The 20835-nt window shown below is 50.4% G+C and overlaps 4 protein-coding genes across 4 annotated transcripts; 2 read left to right on the top strand and 2 right to left on the bottom strand.

Annotated features, from left to right (window-relative positions):
• Positions 1–679: 679 nt before the first annotated feature.
• On the top strand, positions 680–2849 carry TrAtP1_010934 (uncharacterized protein; the record flags this gene model as incomplete). Its single annotated transcript, XM_066114910.1, has 4 exons — positions 680–1124; positions 1192–1390; positions 1564–2090; positions 2149–2849. The coding sequence occupies 4 exons, from the start codon at positions 680–682 to the stop codon at positions 2847–2849; spliced, it is 1872 nt and encodes a 623-aa protein (XP_065971007.1).
• Positions 2850–5869: 3020 nt separating this feature from the next.
• On the bottom strand, positions 5870–7407 carry TrAtP1_010933 (uncharacterized protein; the record flags this gene model as incomplete). Its single annotated transcript, XM_014092365.1, has 3 exons — positions 5870–6710; positions 6811–7077; positions 7148–7407. The coding sequence occupies 3 exons, from the start codon at positions 7405–7407 to the stop codon at positions 5870–5872; spliced, it is 1368 nt and encodes a 455-aa protein (XP_013947840.1).
• Positions 7408–16305: 8898 nt separating this feature from the next.
• TrAtP1_010932 (uncharacterized protein) lies at positions 16306–20208 on the bottom strand. The gene has a single exon (XM_014092364.2). It carries the CDS (start codon positions 19524–19526, stop codon positions 17253–17255), a length of 2274 nt encoding a protein of 757 aa, XP_013947839.2. The 5' UTR covers positions 19527–20208; the 3' UTR covers positions 16306–17252.
• Positions 20137–20391, top strand: TrAtP1_010931 (uncharacterized protein; the record flags this gene model as incomplete). The annotated part of the gene is made up of 1 exon (XM_066114909.1): positions 20137–20391. The coding sequence occupies one exon, from the start codon at positions 20137–20139 to the stop codon at positions 20389–20391; it is 255 nt and encodes an 84-aa protein (XP_065971006.1).
• Between the last annotated feature and the right edge of the window lie 444 nt (positions 20392–20835).

The raw sequence follows: 20835 nt of genomic DNA, 5'->3' as shown, positions 1-20835 counted from the left end.
TCACTCAAATGGTACCCAACATCGCAATTGAGAGCAGGTGAAGCACCTGCCGATATCAAATTTAGCCCCTTTAGCTTTGGCTCTGTTCGCTTTGTGCCTCCATAGTGGCGTTTTTCTGCTGCAAATTTGCTGGTGGCTGATGAACAAATTCTCTCTTCTCTTTCTTGGTTAAATTCCTTCTTCCTGGGTGAGGCTTTTGTACTCTCTCGCTTCGCTGGCTGTTGCACCGTGGCCATGAGATTTGCAGTGCCAGATTTTGGCTGACGACGATCGTACCATATCTGCTCGCTTCATCCTCTTATTCATCATCTTTCGCAACTCAAAACCCAAAGCGTTGCAGGTCCTCAGCCATTCTCCCATTTCTGTCACAAATCCCTACCACAATCGGAACTCTGGAATCAAAATTCACAGCTGCGGTTGAACGTCAATCCAGCCAACGCTCAGTGGCATTCAAGCCACAACTTGGCCAGTCTGGCGGCAGGCATCCTCCACCACTTTCTGCATCAATCATCTGCTGCTGTGACACCAGGCTCTCTTGGTTACGTTACTGCCGCTGCATCATAGCAAAGCCAGACAGGAGGCTTCACCTGTACGTTTGTGAAGTCTGCATGTGCTGAATTTGCTGTTTGGACCACACAGATCAGGTGCTTCTCCTTGCCTGCAGGGGGCCATCACCACCATGTGGGATGTCGTCTGGACTGACCCCGATAGAGAACTGGTGGGCGAGCACAAGGCACGGAAAGAGAAAGAGGACATGTTCAAGAACGACGATAAAAGTCAGCCGAGACGCCGTTCGGCATCCACAGCCAGCTCGCGCTGGTCAACTGACTCCCCGTTTGCCATCTTTCGTATTAGAGGCTCAAAGAAGGCAAACGCGTCTTCTTCCAACGCGGAAATGGCATCTTCTGGCTCGTCGGGAGTTGCGTCACCGGCGATGGCCTCTTCTGATCGCTCGCCAATGTCCAAAACGTTTGACGAGGGGAGTCGTCGAAGCTCTAGCCGCATGTCCACCAGCTTCCTCGAGAGACTTGCCAACTTTGAAAGCCCCTTGAACACCAGTCCCTTGTTGCCCGAGAAGAGTGGCGATGCATGCAGAAGGCTATTCTGTAGCTCTGCGGTCGAAGGTGAGGAAGATCGACTTGCTTGCGCTGAAAGTCCCTGGTGATGGTGATGGCTCTGACTCTTCAGCAGATATCCCCTCCTCGCCATCGGCTATCAAGCGCTTCTCGATTGGGGGCTCGACCTCTGATGATTTGACCGAGTCCGAGAAGATGCGGAGTCTGGTGCAGATATTCCGGCGAAGTCCATCGACAATCGAGCCAGTTGGCAACTGCCCACTGCCGTCTGCGGGCAGCGCAGTCGCTCCTGACCGTTTGGCACCTGGAGAAAAGTGAGTAGCAACTTTCCAGCGCCGAGATTCTTCTCTTCGCTTCTACGCCTTCTTTCTTTTCTTTCCCCTCCTGCATTCAAAGCCTCCCTTTCTCTGCTTTTGATTCTTCAATCGTCTTCTCCGCAGACAAGACTCCTCACCACAACCTTGTTGAAGCTGACCTGACATAAAAGATCTCCATCTCTACCTCTATCGCCCACGATCAGATCAAAGATTCGCCCAGCAGCCATGCAGGTCTCACAAATAGACTCCCAGCTCGCCTCATCGAACGCCAGCACGAAAACGCGAATCACGCCAAATAGTCCCGAGGCTTGGAAGCCGGTAGATGAATGGGAGCCTCTCCCTCTTCTACGCGGATCACCTGAGCCTTCCTCTTCCAGCTTGCTTGTTGACGCTGACTCTTTCGACCACAGTCCCGGAATACACAATGATTTTCGTTTACTACACACAGCAGTTGTTAGAATGGCAACCAAGAGTGCAGCGGAAATCCTAGTTACGTTGGAGACGCTATGGAAGAATGTTGCGAAGAAAGACGTTGCCTATCTTTTAGGCGACAGTGTTATGGTAGAGGATCTGCGCAGATGGATGCTCTCGACCATGATTCACATGGACAAAGTCCCAGCCCTTGAAAATCGAGTGTCTCCTCGTAAGGAGTGTCTCCTGACAGCTCGTATGGTTGTGTGTCTCTACGACTCAGCAGGTAAATGTTGGCTTTGCTTCATATTGAGCAGCAATATACTAACATACATGTGTCTGAGCCACCGTTGCCTATCTCGCTGCACTCGAACCCACGAAGCAACACGATCACATATCGCTTATGGAGACGCCGAAAGAAGATTTGTTCAACAACGTTCGGATAGTTTCTGTCCCTAGAATCGCGCCTACAGAATTTCCAATAGCGCCTCGGATTTATGAATCAGTTCATTCGCTGACGCTGCCTTCTTTGTGTCCGTTGTCTCTGCTGCCCGGGATGCTCAACAATGTCTACAAGTGCTTGAATAAGAAAGGCTTCATTCGGTTAATACTTATTGATCCGCTACCTCGAGCTGCTACCTTGGGCGCAAGGATGAGAATGTGGATAGAGGAGAATCTGCTTCGAAACCTAGCAAAACAAGGCAAATGCATGAGCCCCAGCACGGCATTTCCACACCTACTCGCCCAAGCTCACCTCCGCGGGGATGGAAGCACTCTAACAACGACAAAATTTTACGCCGTGCCGGGTAGCGCAATAAGCAGAGACCAAGATGCAGCTAAAGACTCAGTGCAAACGGAGAAGGAGGCCAAGGCTCAGGTCAGAAGCCTGGTTGGGCGTATGCTTTGGGTAGAGGTATGGGGTTCGTATGTGACTTGTAACAAATGGTGGTGGGATGACCCGGAATGCGTCGCCGAGTGTCTCGAGCTGGGTACACTATGGGAATATCATGCCGTCAAAGGGGTCAAGGAACTGAAGGCGACGTAGATATTCAGCCAGTGTTGACCAGAAGCTGCCTGCAAATACCAACGAGTCAAGTGCTGGAGAGTTTGAGAGCAAATATATTTGCCTTTTTGGGCAAACGCTGAATTAGGCGTTTTCGGACCGGAGTCCTGACTCGGCCGAGATTGGTCTTTTTTCTTTTCTTTTTCTTTCTTCTGCAATTCATGGCTCTCGATACTGAGTCGTTTCGTTTCTCTAAGAACAGTCACGTCCTGTCCCAGCTGGTATTGCCACGGACGGATATTACGGCGTGGAATTCGCCAAGTTTAGGGGGGCCATTTGGGGCTTATCGAGAGCAGCAAGAGAAACGGTACCGTAACCATGTCCCGAGCAACCCGTTTTGCCGTTTAAAGCTTGTGGCAAGCAGTTCGCAGTTCGGGCCAGAATACTCCGCGAGCACCATATACAGGTATCACTCCGTACTCCGTACTGCAACCTGTTTGGTTGCATTGCTCGATAGATCCGGTGTTACATGCGAAGAGTGGGACAGACGCAGGGGCCCCTTTCTATCGACGATCAGCGAGGATGGCTGCACATCCAATGTCCGTAAACAGGGGCCGTTTGGACGATGAACTGAGGCCTTGATGCTACGTCGACAAGGGAAGGAGTTTTCGTTTGCGTACAGTATATACTGTACATACCAATTGCTACAGTATATTACGAAACAGCGCTGTGCCACCATGCAGCCAAGAATTGCAACCTGTCGACCAACAACTACTGCCCCGAATCAAGGCCTTTACAGGTACTGGTATGACCCATCACCAACCAATACTACTGTACAGGCATGCATCATGCATCCCCTTCAAGCTGCGAACCGTCTCCTTGCAGTTCTTTCGATTCTGCAGCAGTTTCGAATTGGGAAGTAGGTCCGCGGGCCAGCGCAGGTACAGAAACGAGAGCACCCTTGGAGCGGTGGCTTGTGCGTGTTTTCCTTTGAATCCATTGCTTTCTCGGAGAATAAAACCCATTGTGATGGGCGCCTCTTTTCCAAATTCGACCGTCTATGAGCCGCTAGCCGTTGAATCTTTACCACGACCACTTTTTTTCTCGTTGGCCTTTTCTCAATCTCTTGCCCTAGCAGGGATGAGGGAAGAATTCCTCTACAGTCTTATCATTGCATTTGTGCCTAAATTGTTCATCCAGCAGCGCCATCGTTTCGTCGTCCCGCGGACTAGGCTCCTTTCGAATGCTGACCGACTGCAGCGCTTCTCGGCGGGTTGGATGCCTACTTGCGGATGTTGGAAGTCATCCTGTTTCCCGTAGACGGGAACAGTTTAGAGGCATCAAAAAGATACGGGCTATTTGACCGACTGTTGGCCTGACGCTGTTTATTTGCGAATCACTGCACTCTCCCATTTTGGCAGGATAGTTGGACAGGCTACCCATGGCAACGCAGAAAGAAGTGCTGACGAGGGGCCCCGTCTAGAAAAGGATTCTTGATGTCTAAAAGAGAGACCTGGTAAGCATTAGCATCCGCCAGAGCTAGCACCCGACTGCTCGGATACCTGATGAGGAAAGAAAAAACAAAGAAAATTAAGCTACCAGCATATCATCACAGACCACACCTCAGCCCTACTTACGTATCCAGAGTATACGGGCTAGCTCACCTAGGATTGCAATCCTATATCAGCACCGAGCTTACAGTTTTGTCTCTTCTTGTCTCCCTGCGTCACTACGCTTCGCCTAGCAAAGCGGAGCGCGCAACTTGACGCTCATGAGCACCCCGGGCTCTTGACCTGTACCGTACCCTTGCTTCTATGACGAATCTACAAACTTGTTGTTGGACGCGGCGCGGACGGGAAGGATATGCAGGGAGCTAATGAGAAAAGAGCGCACAGTTGCAGAAAACAAGTTATCTAGGTGGCTGATGGCTGAATTTGGTGGTTCCCGGGAACAAGGTCAAATTTTCTCATCGTATTTGTCCGATTGATCGGGGAACAAAAGGAGTTTGCTCCCCGATGTTGAAGATGAAAAAAGATTTTTTGGGGGCGCGGGGGGGCGTAATATATGACAGGGAATCTCCATCAGCTGCTGTTGGCCCAAGCTGCTGATTCAAAGCTGATGAAAGCTGATGAATGAGGCTCGCAGCCTTTCATAGGTCAGACAAGAAGTCAATGGTCTGATATGAGCCAGCTAGCTGCTATACAGAGCAGTAGCTGCATACGAGACTTATCTGCAATGCACGCGCTCTTTTCACCTTCTCAAAGCAATAATACTAATCCGTTCACTTCTCTCACAAGGTCGGCTTGGTCGGCTACCCCAAGCGTTGAGCCGTTGCGGCGGAGATTGAGATTGAGGGGGGAGACCCTGGTTCCTGAATCCTGTTAAATCCTACCCGTGTTGTGTGCCACGCGTGGTTGACCCTTGGAGACTGAGGAGGGGGAGAGGGCCTGGATCTCGATTGGATTACGGAGGTGGTAGCGTTTGCTGGGCCAGGAAAAGAAATTTGGTCGAGGGGATCGCCGGGTTTTCTGGTATCTTGTTGACTATATCGTCGGGATATGGTGCCGAATGTATTGGCATTTAGCATTGCTAATCAGTAGTAAGAGCAAATCTCCTTTTTAACCCTTGCACAGTTGGACAGGCACGATTCACAGTTGGAGAGAGTAGTATTAGTCGTCATGTAGAAATAGGGAGGGGAAATAATAATAATCATTAGCGAATGCAGCGCAGTTCAGCGTCGATGATATCTTGATAGTAGTCATAGTAAAAGTCCTGGGTATCTATCTTTCCCGCCTTTTGTCAAATTCCCAAAGTGGCAAATCGCCAATCCCTGCATAACCCAGAGCTCGTCATCCTTGCCGTCGTAAACATACAGAACAAAGAGAAAAATAAAAATAAAAAGGGAACAAAAGAGAATGCAAGAAATGAAAACCAATGAAGATTGCGAAGAAGTGAAGAAAAATGGGTCCAGCAGAGAGCATCAAACACACTCGGGTGGACGATTAAATAATATACTGGAAGTAGTAGCAACACACAGTTCCCGCCTTCATCCTTTTTTTTTCCTATCCAGTGCTTGAGCGTCCATACTGTGAGCTGGTCTCCGCCGAGTGAGCATCTGCTGAATGTGTCCTGGTGTTGGCCAGCTCCGTCATGCTCTCCGAGTCGAGACCCTTGTTCGCGCGTGCTGGCCTAAACTGGCTTACACGCCGGCTGTGACGGCTGTTTTCGTCTTGCGCACCCATTCCTCCAACCAACTCCATCACCTCTGGCCGCTTGCCAGATCTCATATCCTCAAGGAAGCTCTTGCAGGCACCCCATGATGTTACGGTGTAGATGAGAGCGTTCCAGAATCCCTGGAGCGGAAGCACAAAGGCACTCATGATTTCAAGTGGAGCGTTGATTTCCTGCGATTTCACCACAGAGTAGACTCGATTGGCACTCGATGGGATCCATGTGATGAGGAGAGCCGTGAAGAAGAGCAGGGAACACTTGGCGTAAGCCCATGCTGCGTTGTTGATTTCATAATTTCGTCGTCGAGCGTTCGGCGGGCGGTTTGCTCGGAGTCTAGATCTCTTGGCGGCTTCGATTTCGGGAGCTGGAACAGGCTCAATCTTATCATCTGCGGCAGCCTTACTAGCCGAGATGTGTACCGAGTAGTTGGGGTTGCCTGAGTCGGGCTCGGTAAGAGACGGCCGGTGGCCTGAGGGGCCATTCGCGTTGAGGTTTCCGGAATTTGGCATGGCTTCTGAAGTAGTGACGGTCACTTCAGTTGTCCTGAGGGTAGTGATGACGTCGATGGAAGAGAGGCCTTCAGATGAGTGAAAGTCGTTGAGTTGCTTATGCTTTTCGTAGATTGTTCGCCCAGCTCGAATATAGATGAAGAAAGTGGCAAAGATAACGACCCTGAACTGAAGTTAGTAAGGAGGCTCCATGTACTTCTTTTCCTTGCTCAGAGAAATTTCTCCGATTTTCACCGATTTTCATCTTGTAAAAAAAAACTTACCAGACGGGGCCATAGAATGTAGCAATACGGAAAATATCCCACTCAGTTGTGATCCAGCACCAAATAGTGGCATTGCCATATGCTCGATATCCGTCCTTGTTCTTAAGGAAGATGTACACGAGGGCAGGAATAAAAGGAATACCATAGCAGCAAAGCAAATAGGGTACCTCCATTCTTCGCAGCTTCCTAGCGTCGTATTTGTGATAAAATGTCAGATAGACGTTGAACGCCATGGCAAGCGTCCAGTATGCATCTGCAGGCATGAACCTAAGCGTTGTTAGCTGGGCCACAATATTTAAAAAAACAAAGCTCATATATATCTGTGGCAGAAGCATACATTTGAATGAGGAATCCTTGGAATTGACAACCCGGAGAGTTTGGTGAACTGAGATAGCTACGAGACATGAGCGTGCCTACATTGGTCATCATATTACCAAACGAGGCATAAAACACCAGTCTGTTGATGGGTTTGTGGAACGAGCTCGAGCAACAGAATGTAACCACGACGAAGATACATCCTAGCAGAGAAATCACCGAACAGACTCGTTCGATGTCGCTGATGAGATTCAGCTGATGCTGAGAGAGACCGTCGGCCATAGTGAGTAGTCGTATCTGATTGGGCTATCCTGACTGGTCGAGAAAAGTTGTCGAGGAAATGCAATTCATGAGCTTCGTAAAGATCGAATTGAAAGTGTAGACGTGCCGGCAGCCCCGGTCCTCGTCAGTGAGGTAGGAGAATAATATTTGCCAGTTCAAGAGTATGAACCTTTTTCTCGCCAGATACTCCAGATGGGGAAGAGGGGGCAAGCTGTTGGTAATATATGCACGGTCGAGAAGAGGTGAATCAGGGATTCTGCTGCAGTGCATGTACCACCCAACAATAGATGGCAGGGGTCGGTGAAGAGGGTGCGTGAGAGCAGTAGCACTACTGCTCAACTTCAAATTGGCATAACATGGCAAACCAGAAAGAGGGTGGGAGAGAACAGATAAATGCCAACACGGAGTAGGCGGGAGCAAGCTCCCGTGCTAATAACCCAGGCCCTCTTAATGCAGTATCTGATCGACGCAGCAGACTCAGTAGTTCGCTGCAAGCGTGCGTACGGTCCATGTGCCGGCGCCAGAAGCACGGGCGAGACTCTAAGATGGTTTGGAAGCCAGGTAGAAAAACGGTCAGTGGCGCCTGCGTCTCAGAATGCCTGCCACTGGGTGGATGAACGTCACAATCGTTAGGGCGTACGGCTACACTTGGAAAGGGTTAAATCCAGACAGGACAGCCTTTACCCGTGCCAGGCCTGCGGCGATACGAGCCTAGCGGACAGGACGAAGATGCGTTGAGCGGGTACTGTATGAAAAAATCCATTGTGAAGCCCTAGCGACAAGATGGCTAGTCTAAGGGCAAGGGGGGCCGAGACGACGGAACCAAGTCAACAGCACCCGTACGGCGAATATCACTCTGAGGCCGGAGATGAAGTCCAGCTTGATGCATAGTGTGGGTGGACTGGGCGAGCGGACGTGGGTGGAGATGGACATCTGGCCAATGTCGAAGCGAGGTATCGACTGGATCAGGACCTCATTTAGCCCGCAGAACCTTGCCGGCTGCCTAGCTGCAAGTAGCCCGCGAAATATAAGTACCAACGTGGCAAAGCGTTCAGGCTGGATGGACATGGAGCATTACTGGATGCATGCTTTAGCATCATGAAAATTTGTTCTGGGTGGCCGTCAGGGGCCGCCGGTGATTGGAGCCAAGAAAACTGCTGTCCCCACATCTCAAGCCCTCTGGGGATATTTTCATGTGCCCGGCGTCTGTCTGGGGAATTGGTGGTCAGAGTGAGACCCTGATGCTGAAGAAAATGACGTTAAAACGCTTGGACAAGAATAGCAATTTTAAGAGCAAACAACGCGGGAGCCGTGCTTTTTGGCCCCGTGGCTTTGGCTCGGCGCCACCGTTTGCCTTTAGTCAGAATAACCTGCTAGTATCGGTACAAGTATAGGACGTAGATTGAGTTCCTACCTAGTCAACTTGTTAGAGCCGATGCTGTACGACGTGCGGACAAGGGAGTGTTACAGTACTCTGCTGCAGCACCGTCGTAGCAATCCTACTCTGTAAAAATAGGAATAGGGCGGGCTTGACGGAGGTTTCCCCCGAGCAGTTCCCCATACTACCTTTGAAAACCAGGGCCAGGGACTAGCGTGGCCGGAGAGTCATGACCCCTGACGAGCCAAACGACATGGCGTCTTTGACAGGCATTCCAGATTCGCCTCAACGGGCTCTAGCTGGTTTCGCGTAAGGCTAGCTGGTGCCTAGATGAAGACGGTCTGCCATTGTGACGATATCAGAGAGCCCGTTTGGTGCTTGATCAGCAAAAGCAATGAGGAGCAGCGCTCCCACTCGTCCGTAGTCGTGCGCCAAAGGCCAAAGTAGTGCCTACAGTAGTGGCGACACTTGAAGATGGAAGATTGCTTCGAAACAGTGCTGTCGAGGCTAGTCTGTCGCTGCTCTGAAACTTTCCATCAAAGAAACTCGCCGGACCCTTTTACCTGTATGAGGTCACTGATGTATCGACGCATCTAGATCGGCCGCATCACGAGTCGGGGTCCGTCTTGGGATGGCCAAGAATAAGCAGCGCTATCATCGCCAAGGAAGACGGCATCGCCTTGAGACGCTTGGTCCTAGTCGAATCTTGCCAAGAAGACCGTTGTGCCCTCTCACAGCTCAACACGGAGACTTCAGCAGCAGCAGCAGCGGTACCGTATATAGTAGCAGTAGTAAATTCCAGGCACAGGACCGTCTGCAGGGGAATTTGTGGCCTGGACCTGCAGAAGATCTCATATAGAAGACGCATCGCATTTGCGTGTACCATCAATCAAGGCCCCGCCCTCGTAGCTCCAGAGCTATCCGCAGGTCCGCGATGCTAACCCTCGATCTGGATGAATTGCCTCTCTAGCTCTGTCTCCTCCCCCTCTCTCCTTTTCTTTGGCTGCTCTTCAATGGCTAGACACTCGCGGTGAGCGCAACTAGCAGCCCATAGCGGGTCGTCAACAAGGCTGGCCCGGCCGCATTCAGCCTAAGAAGCTGGGAAGCTGGGAAGCTGGAATTGACATCTGCGGACTGTCAGGGACGGCCGACGACGTCTACCGCCTTGGCTAGGCGGGGTCGAAATTGCATGTCTTAGTTGAAGCTGGAGAGCCCAAGAGATGAAGATTTGCATTTTCTCGTCGTCTCTGCTCGCCTCTTCAGCTGCTGCCGCATCAGCCTCGTGCTGCTGTCTGTTCCGGATTGCGTGCATGTAGCTGAAAGCGCCGCGTGGCCTTGAAACGGAACCGCAGCCAGTTCTGTTCTGCAGCACATGCCTCGGACCGTTTCTCTATCCGTGCCTTCCTCGCCTCGTCTTCCCACATGGGCACAGGGAACGCTGGCCGGTGCGCTGCTCAAGGATCAGGTACTTGCCAGCTGATAGCCAGTGGCACCTTTAGCTGCGTCCTCCGGGTGCACGCACTATCCTGGCCCTTGTACCTCGCCGCAATCCATGCCGTCTACTACTACTAGTAGCTCTTCATCGCCGTCCCCAGCCAGCGTCGCCTCCATTAGCACCCAGACCGCGCCGGCAGTAGAGGGCAATCAATACCGCAACGGCCAGAGCCTCCTATCGCCTAGCTGCCGACGATCCAAATTCTCCAGCGTCAAGAGACCAGCGCTCCAGGGTCAGCGCCGGCCGAGGCTCTGATCAGCGCGTCGACACCAAACCCGGCAACGCGGTTTCGCTAGCCCGGCGAGATCCTTGCATCTTCAGCGGCCATGATCGATAACCCATGATCTATAGTCCCTGAATACACAGATCCGACATCTGATTCGCCGTCAAGCGTCCTCGCAAGGAGCGAAGCACCCGACCCACCTGTATTTCCAATGCCTCGAATCTCCAAAAGGCAGCAATAAGGGGCCCGGCCGTCGAAAGTGACGGTGTCTGGGGTGCGGAGCAGTCAATGCAGCCGTGTCTTATTATTATCAACGCCGCCTCAGCGTTACAAATTCAAGGCTAGCAGCGCCGACGAGTCATGGCCGCCTCTCCAGGCACAAGAGAGTCATGCTCATGCTGGTGGGACCGGGCAGCACCGCGTCTAGCACCGCACCTATCACCGGCCGGCGGCCGCACGGGACGGCATCCAACGAAAATTTCGACGACTCCTCTCTTTGTCTTACAGCGGCAAGTTGTGGCTTATACGCACGACCGTGCGGAAACCCGCGGGAAGAATCAAGTCGCCGTCCTTGGAAATCCTTTGAGAGGCGAAAGGGGGCGGGAACTGGGAGATGAAGGGCTAAGTTTGCTAAAGACGAGCAATATTAGATGAAAAAGAGGCTGCGGCTGTGTCCGTGTCTACATACGGAATGTCTGTATCTGGCAGTACCTAGACTACCTGGTTGAAACTCTCGGTAGTTTGCATCGAGAGCCACTCAAATGGCTGTCAGTTCTATCAAACCCGGTATATCAAACCCCTTCCACACAGCCTTGTCTGGTCGTCTTGCATATCATAATCGACTGCAAATGGAAATCAAAAGCATCGGTTGCAAAACGGCCTTTTTGCGGAGCCGCTATGTCACTCGCTTGGCTCGCAACACGAAGCACGTCGCATCTGTGGATACAATCTTCTACAGTAAACCGGGCAGAATGGGTCCCTTCCGCAGAGCTATTATACAGCTAGGTCGCAATAGCTCTTGGTTTCAAAGCCTCAGCCACCTTTGATTTGACTGCTTTGGAAGGCGAAACCACGTTGCGTCTCGCTAATCACCTCTGAAGATCAAATGGTCGGTCTACTCTACACCGATCGATTATGCGCTTGCGACACTGGAACGCATTGAGCTGCCCCGGGTTTTAGATACATGATTGCCTTGCGCAAAACGCGGTAGGTTTTTGACGATTTCTCCAAGGCTGGATGAGTCAACTCCAGGTCTGGTTCAAAAAGGCCATCCCTCACATGTCGCGCCTCGCTTTACCAGATTCCATAACATGATCAACCCTTTGATGATCTCGTATCAGTAAACACACCGAGACTTTATTTGCCGTGACGTTCTACATTATTCCGAACCTTGTTCCAGAAACAACTCAAGGCAGACCGACAGGGCTGCCAACGCAGTCCCCTTTTAATAAGATGCTGACAGGACCAAAAAAAATTATGCCCGAGAAAACTTGTTGGCAAAGCTACGCTCCACTGCCAATAGTAGGTATCTCCGGCAACAGCAAATTTTGCTGAGAGTGGCTCTTTCGTATCCTCTCTGCCTTAAGCCCATCCGCCCTCTCATCCGCTAATTTCACTTGAGCGAGGATGAGAATTGCATCTCCGCAAGTGAGAACCATCTACGATCTATGATTGAAATGAAACTTGATTGCAAGAGTTGTCCCGGCGGGCGCTTTGCTCCTCGTCTAGTAAATCCCTGACTCAGGGGGTAATTGTCTACAAGGTTGAACACCACTCGCTTTCTAGAAGCGAAAGCAAGTGATACTGATTCATGCCATCGACAATGAATGAAACTTACCTGCAGCAATAGACGACAGTCAATTACAGTTGAGCTCTCAATCGATAAAATTGTACACTGAGCTGAAGAAAAGTGTTTCAGTCCAAAAGTTGAGGTAGAAAAGCGGTGGACAAGTCAACGGCTACAAAGCCAAGTGCAGAAAAGCAATATGTAGCATATGGATGCCGATAATATCGATGTCTCAAGCTTGTAGTAATTTTTCATAGGGCTTGTAGCCTTTTAGACGCACTCAAAAGTAATTAGCTCAACACGTGGGTGCGTAATCCATTCCCTCAACTCCTAGCTGATCTTATCATGATGGTGGGCGCGAATACGCTCTCTCGGAACTCACTCGCTATTGGCAGAATATCCACTTTTCAATGTTTATCATGATGCAAATCTGCATTTCATTGAACAGGTCTGCCGCATATGTCGGCATTCTTCAGGGGAAAGAGATGGTCTTGTTCTGATGCATCACTTTTCTCAACTGTTGTGAATGGCCGCATCGTCGCTTGGTTCGGTAGTAGAGTGGTATTGGCGTTGCCGAATTCAACTAGAGTAATCTATCGATCTACACGGCCACTTGATTACTGTTTAGTGCCTGCTATCAAGATTGTTTGCCGGCTACTGAGCTGTGGCAAACGCTTAGATTGGGTATCTCAGCTGATGCTCAGACCTGCATGTAGGCGTTATTGGCCGATCAGTATATACGTGGATATATTGAATCCCTTGTAAATGCAACTGTCAGTTCTCCTAAATTATTCCGTCGGCTGGTTCTAGCAAAAAGTCCTTACTTGGCCCACGTAAGCCCTTTACAAGAGATTTATATCATATCTATCTCGTGCATGTCAGCCTTGCTATATGATGCCTACCTTGTCAAATCATATCTACAAGTAGGTATGTTATTTAATGCCAACAGCCCTCACCGCCATTTTCGTTTATGCATCCCTTGAAAGGATTAGTTTCAAACCTAGTATCTCAATATGATAGCTCGAAATGTTACGTAGCAATTGACTGACTGTTCAATCTTGTTCCAAAAGTTTCAGCGAAATGTCCAAGGGGTAGCTCGGCTGGGGCTGTTCAAGCATATATGGCGGACATGGCCGCCATATATTCGACATTTATCAAGCTCATATCGCACCTGTCTCGGATAATTGCCAAGAATAATGCGTCTTGGATTTGATACTTGTTTTTTCCTTGAAAAAATTACTAGGTGCATGCCACAATGGCTCCAGCGACATCTCCAGGTACCAAGTTGGTACATTAGCCATTAATTTATCATATGAAAGATACAATGCTCTCTTCGTTAACAATTTGGATAACTCTACCCTCTACTTCCTATCTTTTAGCCATCTCTAGCGTCCCAGCATCGGACAAGAATCCAAGTCCATCCCAACATACTTGTTTCATTGACGCTCCAAAAAAAGAACTCTTTGCTTATTTTACCTCTTCCCCAATGCCAAAGGCTCTTCTTTCTGCTTTTTTAGTAATCTGCGGTGGAGGATACCGTGGAAGCCTCGCCACAGCACCTTATTACATACTAACGTACCTGATGGCTTTGAAGATCACAACTCAACGACAGTATTGCTTGCAAATCATTCGTCGTTTGATGGGAAACCTACAACAGAGGCCAGAATTATTGAATAGATGCTTAAATTTAGAGATGTCTTATTGCAGTCATTTGGGTCAACTATCCAGGACCGGGCGCCTACCGCACGGCCAATGTTGTTCGGCTCAAGGGTGAATGGAGTAACTCTTGTAACGCTACATATAGTTGAGCTCTCACTCTAGCCGTAAGCGTGCAAGAGCTATACTTACGGGACCCAAATATCAAAGAGTATCGTGCCAAATGATGTATGTGACAACCAATAAGGTCTCGCGCAAGATGGTAATACCAGCTCTTAGGAATAAGGGAGAAAAAAAAGATTATACGACATCTCTAAAACGCAACCTATCATATTCTGGAACCATTCCCGTTCCGAGGTGGTTTTCATGTCTGAACGACACCCCCCACAGTCCATTACATTATTGAAGCTGAATCGCATAGGTAGGTATGTAAAGATCTGACACGGCCAACTACGTGACGCAAAGATACATGCCTAGTGAGAGCAGGACACGCTGCAACTTGACGATGAGTAACTATTACAAGTTTGAGTTGTTCAAGTATAGCCTAGAGGCTACTAGTGAATATCACACAACTTTTATGCCATAAGAGGGACATCTCTCTCGCTGTATATATTACATGTACATATACATAAAATATGTGTGCCGGACTCATCTCTTTCTCTGAAGATGGCAATTCTCTTACAATTAGTATAGAATGACAAGCAGATCTTCTCCGTAATCCGTCTGTTTTGTCCTTTCAGAATATAATATACGAGAACTTCAACAGCAGATAGGTAGCAAGTTATAAAATCACCAGACGCTACTAATTCCAGGGTAAAAACCTGCCCTTGTCTTGTGTTCAAAAGAAGTGATGAAAATAATTATTCGCTTATAGCTTGAGTGGCAGTTGGCCTACATATATAAACGTTTCAGTATAAAATAACCATTTCGAACAATCCTCTACACACATTACAATATTATGAAAACACATAAACATCGCGTGTGGTATTTCGATGCCATCATCTATGCAGATTCGATTACATCACCAAAACCCAAATATACTCTCATTAATATATTTCTAAATCCTTACCGTTGAAGCCTTCTCCATTATCCCATCCCCTCAAATCCTCCCGTGGTGCAAATGCTCGTCCTTCCACACTCTCGCCCAATCACCTCTTACAGCCCAACTCTCCAATCACAACCGCCAATCCCTACCCTGGAAAAAAAATTAACACAATTTCCTCAGTTCATTCCACTACTAGATATTACAATCCTCCTTACACGCAAGACCACGATCATATAATATGTGACATTGTGCCTACTAGCGCCTGACAGTTTTCAAAAATTGAAGCCTTCTCCATAGATGCGCTGGCTAGCTGGCTACGTGTTTTGATGATTCACTCCCATCACTTATGCGAAAAGAAGAAAATCGAAAGTGCGCTGTCAGGTCCCCAAATTCTGACCACCTTCAAGCGCTGGCTACATGATAACGTGGCGCATGTCAGCCAGCATATGTGCATGGGCTACTATCGTTTTTTATATTAATAAAATTATACCTAGTACCATGGTGATCGTGGAGATATTTTATAACTCTACCAACGCCAATTTTCTTTCTTTTTCCTCACGCTGATGAGCTTATTACATCATGAAGGCGGCAGCGCTTGTGAGAAGAATGGGCGCTGTTCCTTTCGCTACTGCTTACTCCGTATGGGGATATTTCTTTCCTTTGTGACATGTCTCAGTTTCATCCCCAAATGGCCCCATTGTGGCATTAATGTGACAGATCGCATCTCGGTTATGGAGCGTCGGATCTACCAAGGTACGTTTAATAAGCCACCTCTGTACGCCATGTGAACAAATGGTTGAGGGAATTGAGTCAACGCGGCATTTAATCAAACACACTTTGAGGAGTTGTATCGCTACGATGATGCTTGGCCTGGGTATATGACCCCGGGCAGATCTTTCCAGGGCCAGGGGTTGGATGAGATGGAAACGCATCCAGAGCTGAGCTTTTGCCTGCCGCGATATTTCTCCCGTCGATCGTACAGTGCTTTGCATGCAAGCAGAGAGAAGCTGGGCCAGACCCCTCTCACGCTACACAGAGTTTTGCCCGTCACTGTCAAAAGAGACATGTCCGCTAATTCTCTCGCTCGCAGCGCCATGTATGGCTCAAATGGCACCACGTAGGGTCGCAGCCGGCATCACATGCATTGTCGCTATGCGACTTGGAGAAACGAATGCAGGAGCCCTAACGCGATCGGAACGAATGGCGGCTCGCTCGTTAGCACCAGCAAGCCAGAGACCCGAACGTCTGCATATCCCGTGAATAAACGTGATGCGACCTTCCTCTGCGGCCACAGCTCATGTCTGATGCACGTAAAGCACCTTGTTGGCCTTGGGGTACCGGTACTTCCACCCGCCGACTCCACAGTCTCACCACGGTCCGGTTGGGTGGGGATGGAGGGCTCCATATTGCTGAGCAGGTTCGCGGGAGTTCCCTGTACGGAAAAGTCCACCAAGCTTGGTGAAGAGAAGACGCGGCCCCGATCGGTCGCCTGTTAAGACGATGAGAAAGATGGATAGGCTGGTATAGTATTGAAGAAGTATCCGGCTCTAATCATGAGAAAGCAAATATTGCCGCCTACTGACCCTTGTTGCCTGAGCTAGGCTCTCTTGTAGAAAAGAGAGGAAGGGAGTGAAAGGTCTCATATCAGATGGAGTAAAACAGAGTAGGAGAAAGGACAGAAAGCTTGCCATAAAAGCCTCGCGGCGGTATGCAAGAAAGGCATCTCTGAGCATCAAACAGTAATTCCACCCACAAGTACGCAATACAAGCACAAAAGCAACTGATCCAATAAAAGAAAAGAAAAGAAAAAAATAGAGAGAATAGAGGAAGGCGAGGAAGGCGAGTAAAGAGAGAGAAAAGAAAAGAAAAGAAAAAAGAAATGGAATATAGGGAAAAGATTAAACAAGGTAAAGGGAGAAGGGTATCGCTTTTTCTGCCTCCATCTAATGCTCAAGCTAAACGCGCCTGAGTGTCAAAAGGCCAACCCCGGGTACGTTTTCCATCTATCCAACCCAAAAGAAGTTGCTTCGCTATAGGTCTTAATATCATATCCAAACGCCAAGAAATCAGAAAGGCAATAAAACAATGGTTCCTCCGAGCCTATCTTGCAAATCAGCTTAACGGGCACAAACGTTTATAAGAGAAAACGCAAAACATAAGCAGCCTAAATAATCGAGAGACAAAGGGGAAATTGAATTGAAAGAAGAGAAAAAAGAGAGAGAAAAAAAAAGTAATTGGTGGTAGAGACAGCATTCGACACCTTTAACCATGTTCTGTCATCGTGTCACTATTATCAATAGATGGGCGCCGTTGATATACATGTCTGGGAACGCCGTCAGATGCGGCTCGCGACAGCTGTGTTGTTCCCACGCGAGATGAATACTCCGAGTTGTCGCTCGTAATGGGCTTGAAGAAGCCATCTACTAATGACATGGTGCTATCGCGCCACCAGTAATGCATAACATCGCACTGCCAGCGCCACATATCCCGAATCTTCAAAGATCGGCTTGCTTGAAAGGTGGACCGTAACAGTACTGCATTGAGCGGGGATAGGCGCAGTTGGTGAAGGAGCCATCGATTCACGTAATCAGCCTTCTTCCCGCCATCACACTCTCGCATGAGGTTGTCAATTGCATACTCTTTCGACGCCAGTCTCTTCCTCACGCCCTTTTCTGGGTGGTGATTTGGAAGTCGAATGGCTGCTTTGAGAGCCCCTAATGGAGTGAGAGGCTCATCAGCCAAAACGTGGTCCGGCTGAGAAAGCAGCTCGTTGAATTCAGCGTGAGCTAGTGTTTTGCGGCGGCTCATAATCGTGTGCTCGTCATCTAGATCCAAATCCTCATACCTGATTTGCGGATCTAATGCATATTCCATCTTGATAGACATGTGCTTCTTCATGACTCCTCTGTCTTCGCATAGTTTTTTGAGACCATCTACTTTAGATTCTAGGCTGGTCATGACATCATTCATCCGCTCTTCTTCGGAAGGGAATTCGTCAAAGAATTCCTTCATCTCCTGCTCGTCCGAGGCTTTCTGCTTGGTAGTCTTTTTCAACTGCTGCTCCTCCTCGTATTGCTGTTTAGTGGAAAGGAGGTCTGCGTATTCGTCTCGAGCGTTGCCTAGGTATCCCACAGTCGAGGTCAAGTCCACATATAGAGGATGCGATTCCTCAACGGGACCATACGGGGAGATGCCCCTGAGTTCATATGGAATCTCCGTCTGGTCAATGCTGAAGTTGGCAGCGCCCGAGTCGCTGGAAATGTCCAACTGGCGTTCCTCTTTGGTTTGCCCAGCAGCCAAGATGCTGAAAAATCTAGTTTCGAGGATGCTCAGATCGCGTTCTTCCTCGTCCAACATTGCCTCGAGAGCTTCATAGCTGGATTCCAGAACTTGGTAGTCATCTCTTAGCTGCTGCATCTTCTCTAGCCGAGATTCAAACAGGCTGGCAGGGTAATCAGTTAGCTCTCGTAGGCTAACCAACACAGGTCGGACAACTCCCATGAATGCATTATCAGCGGCATCTTTCTCGCGCCTCTTTTCTCGCAACTCTTTTCTCCTTGATCGCATTTTTGCTCTCGTCCCACTCAACTTGGCTCTTTTTTCCTTCAACTGCTGCCACAGCATTTCTATTTCGCCATGTGATGAATCATTGGAGTGCACAGAGCCATCCAGGTGGGACTCGGTGTCGGTGGGGTGGAGAACAGCGGAAATATCGCCGAGTCTTGAACGAGACCTCGTTGGGCTCCTTGACTTTTCGTATTGTGATACCCATGCTGTGATTTGATTTGCTGCCGAAGATCTACTCCGCGGAGCAGACGGCCCATGCACTGGCCCAGCAGGTAACTGGGGAGGAAATTGCCTAGCATTTCGATAAGCGATTGGATCTTCATTAGACGATGAAGAGGAAGAACTCGAGGTCTCATCATATCCAGACCTAGCGGATGAGAAAGTCAGTGTTTCGTCTTCAAGCCCATCGCTTCGCCGGCGGAGCGATCGCCTTGAACTCCGTTTGCCCCTTGATGGTCTTGGCCGTGCGTGGCGGCTGTCTAGAAAGCCGAGCGCCGGCTGAGGCAAGAGTTGCATGCTGACTGGTGTTTGTGAAAATAGAGAAGATGGAAGTTCAGAGTTTTCGCCAGCCTGGCTAAAATCCGCGCCGCTTATTGTTGGAAGACGGGGGAAATAGGAGGGAGGAGGAGAACTGAGCAGAGGAGGAGGCGGCGGCGGCGGCGGGTGAGGGGGGGACATGATGGCGTCGAGCTCCAGGACTGTCATCGGCCCTGTGCTGCCTGACTGGTGAGGGTAATGGCAGTGATGCTTGAGTAGAGCCAGTACGAAATCCCGGAGGTCGGAAAGGCCCATGCCGAGACTGGTCTGCTGGGCTCGGTGGATAGAGTTGGGCAGCTTCGTTGGGACTCCTCGGGATATGTCGACCTGTTGCCCTGCCTGCGCCACGTCCTCTCCCTCGACCCCGCTCCGACCTTCGCTGGAGAGCTTGTGGCAGCGCGGCAGGCAGAGGGAAAATAGAAGAGAAGTCATTGGAAGCTCTGCTAGGAAGAGGCGTTCGACTGCCAGCGGATGCAAAGGGCGTCAGTGGTGGGCTTGACACCACCGGGTCAGGAGTCGTGACCCTGCTGGATATCGTCGACGTATCGCTGTGTAGCTTCCAGCCATCGCCCTCTTTCAAGTCCTCGTCTTCGTGAGACGACGCAGCGGCAGCAAACGTGACAGACGAGCTGTCTGCCGAGTCGTCCATATTACCGGCGCGGAGGGAATTGTCCAGAGGCGCGAGGCCTGGGCTGGCCGGCTCCTGGCGTATGGCGGATTCCATGGAGGCCGCTCGAGTACGCTGGCAGTCGCTCGACGCTCAGCATTTCCCATCCATGGCCGTATCCCCGGCTCGATGACATCCAAAATCGCAGAGGCGTGACGGCCGGGAGAGGGGGAGAGCAAATGACGGCGCCCGAGGTGCCGGATCGAAGTCAGACGAGGCTCTGCTGTCCTGGGGATGACGGTGGGCGGCGGGAAGCGCACGGCTCATCTGTGGACATGAATATGCGTCTGCTCTGGGTCTTGGCTTGGGTTTTGCACCTACAGCGGCGAGACACAGGTCGCTCAACACGGCAGCCGGGACAGTCAGCCGGGACAGATGTTCGATTTGCGGCCACATATGAGTTGCGCAGGTGGTGAGTGCGTCTTGTCGCAGCCCGTCCGGACGGTCAACGGCGTGGCAGCTCTGGTGCGCAAGGCAGCTCATGGCCTGCCAGAGAATGGCCCAGCGTGCCATCGGTTGGCTGGAGCCCCTGTGGCCGCAGGTGCTAGCACTGGCCTCGGCGCCTCCCCCGGCACGCTAGGAGCGCTGAGCGCATCAGGAATCGCCCACAAGGTAGCACGAGCCCACTAGGCCGCTAGCCCTACAGAGCTTGGGCGAGCCGTGCGTCCACTAAAGGCGTCGCTAGCCCAGCACAAACGATCCACTAGCCACGGGTTGCTCCAGCTGGGCGCTGGGGTAGCATCATTCAACGCAAGAAAGCTCTCGGGCGGTGGGGCTACCCGTTCCGAGCGGCGCCTCTCAGCAGCCTAAGGCGCTGTGCCAGCCCAAACCGGGCATGTCACTCTACCTCGACATCATCAAACCACCAAGGCGACTTGTTCCGCGTCAACGGGCCTCCACTCGGCGCAAATGACTGCATAAAGCACGCCGTGCATTGCGAGGATACGAGCAGAGTGCCGCGAAACCACCTGGCCGTCGCTCAGCGCTGGGGCTCCTGCGGCCGTGCCACCTGACAGGGCCCTCGACCGAAAGAGCTGCAGGCCAAGATGCAGAGTGGAGATGGCACGACGACTC

The sequence above is a fragment of the Trichoderma atroviride genome, chromosome 6 (assembly GCF_020647795.1).
Source record: "Trichoderma atroviride chromosome 6, complete sequence".
NCBI classification, from domain to species: Eukaryota; Fungi; Ascomycota; class Sordariomycetes; order Hypocreales; family Hypocreaceae; genus Trichoderma; species Trichoderma atroviride.
This window is presented reverse-complemented; position numbering and strand designations above follow the sequence as displayed.

Coding starts and splice junctions, on each gene's coding strand:
- TrAtP1_010932 (XM_014092364.2), bottom strand. CDS start 19,526: ATGACTTCTCTTCTATTTTCCCTCTGCCTGCCGCGCTGCCACAAGCTC.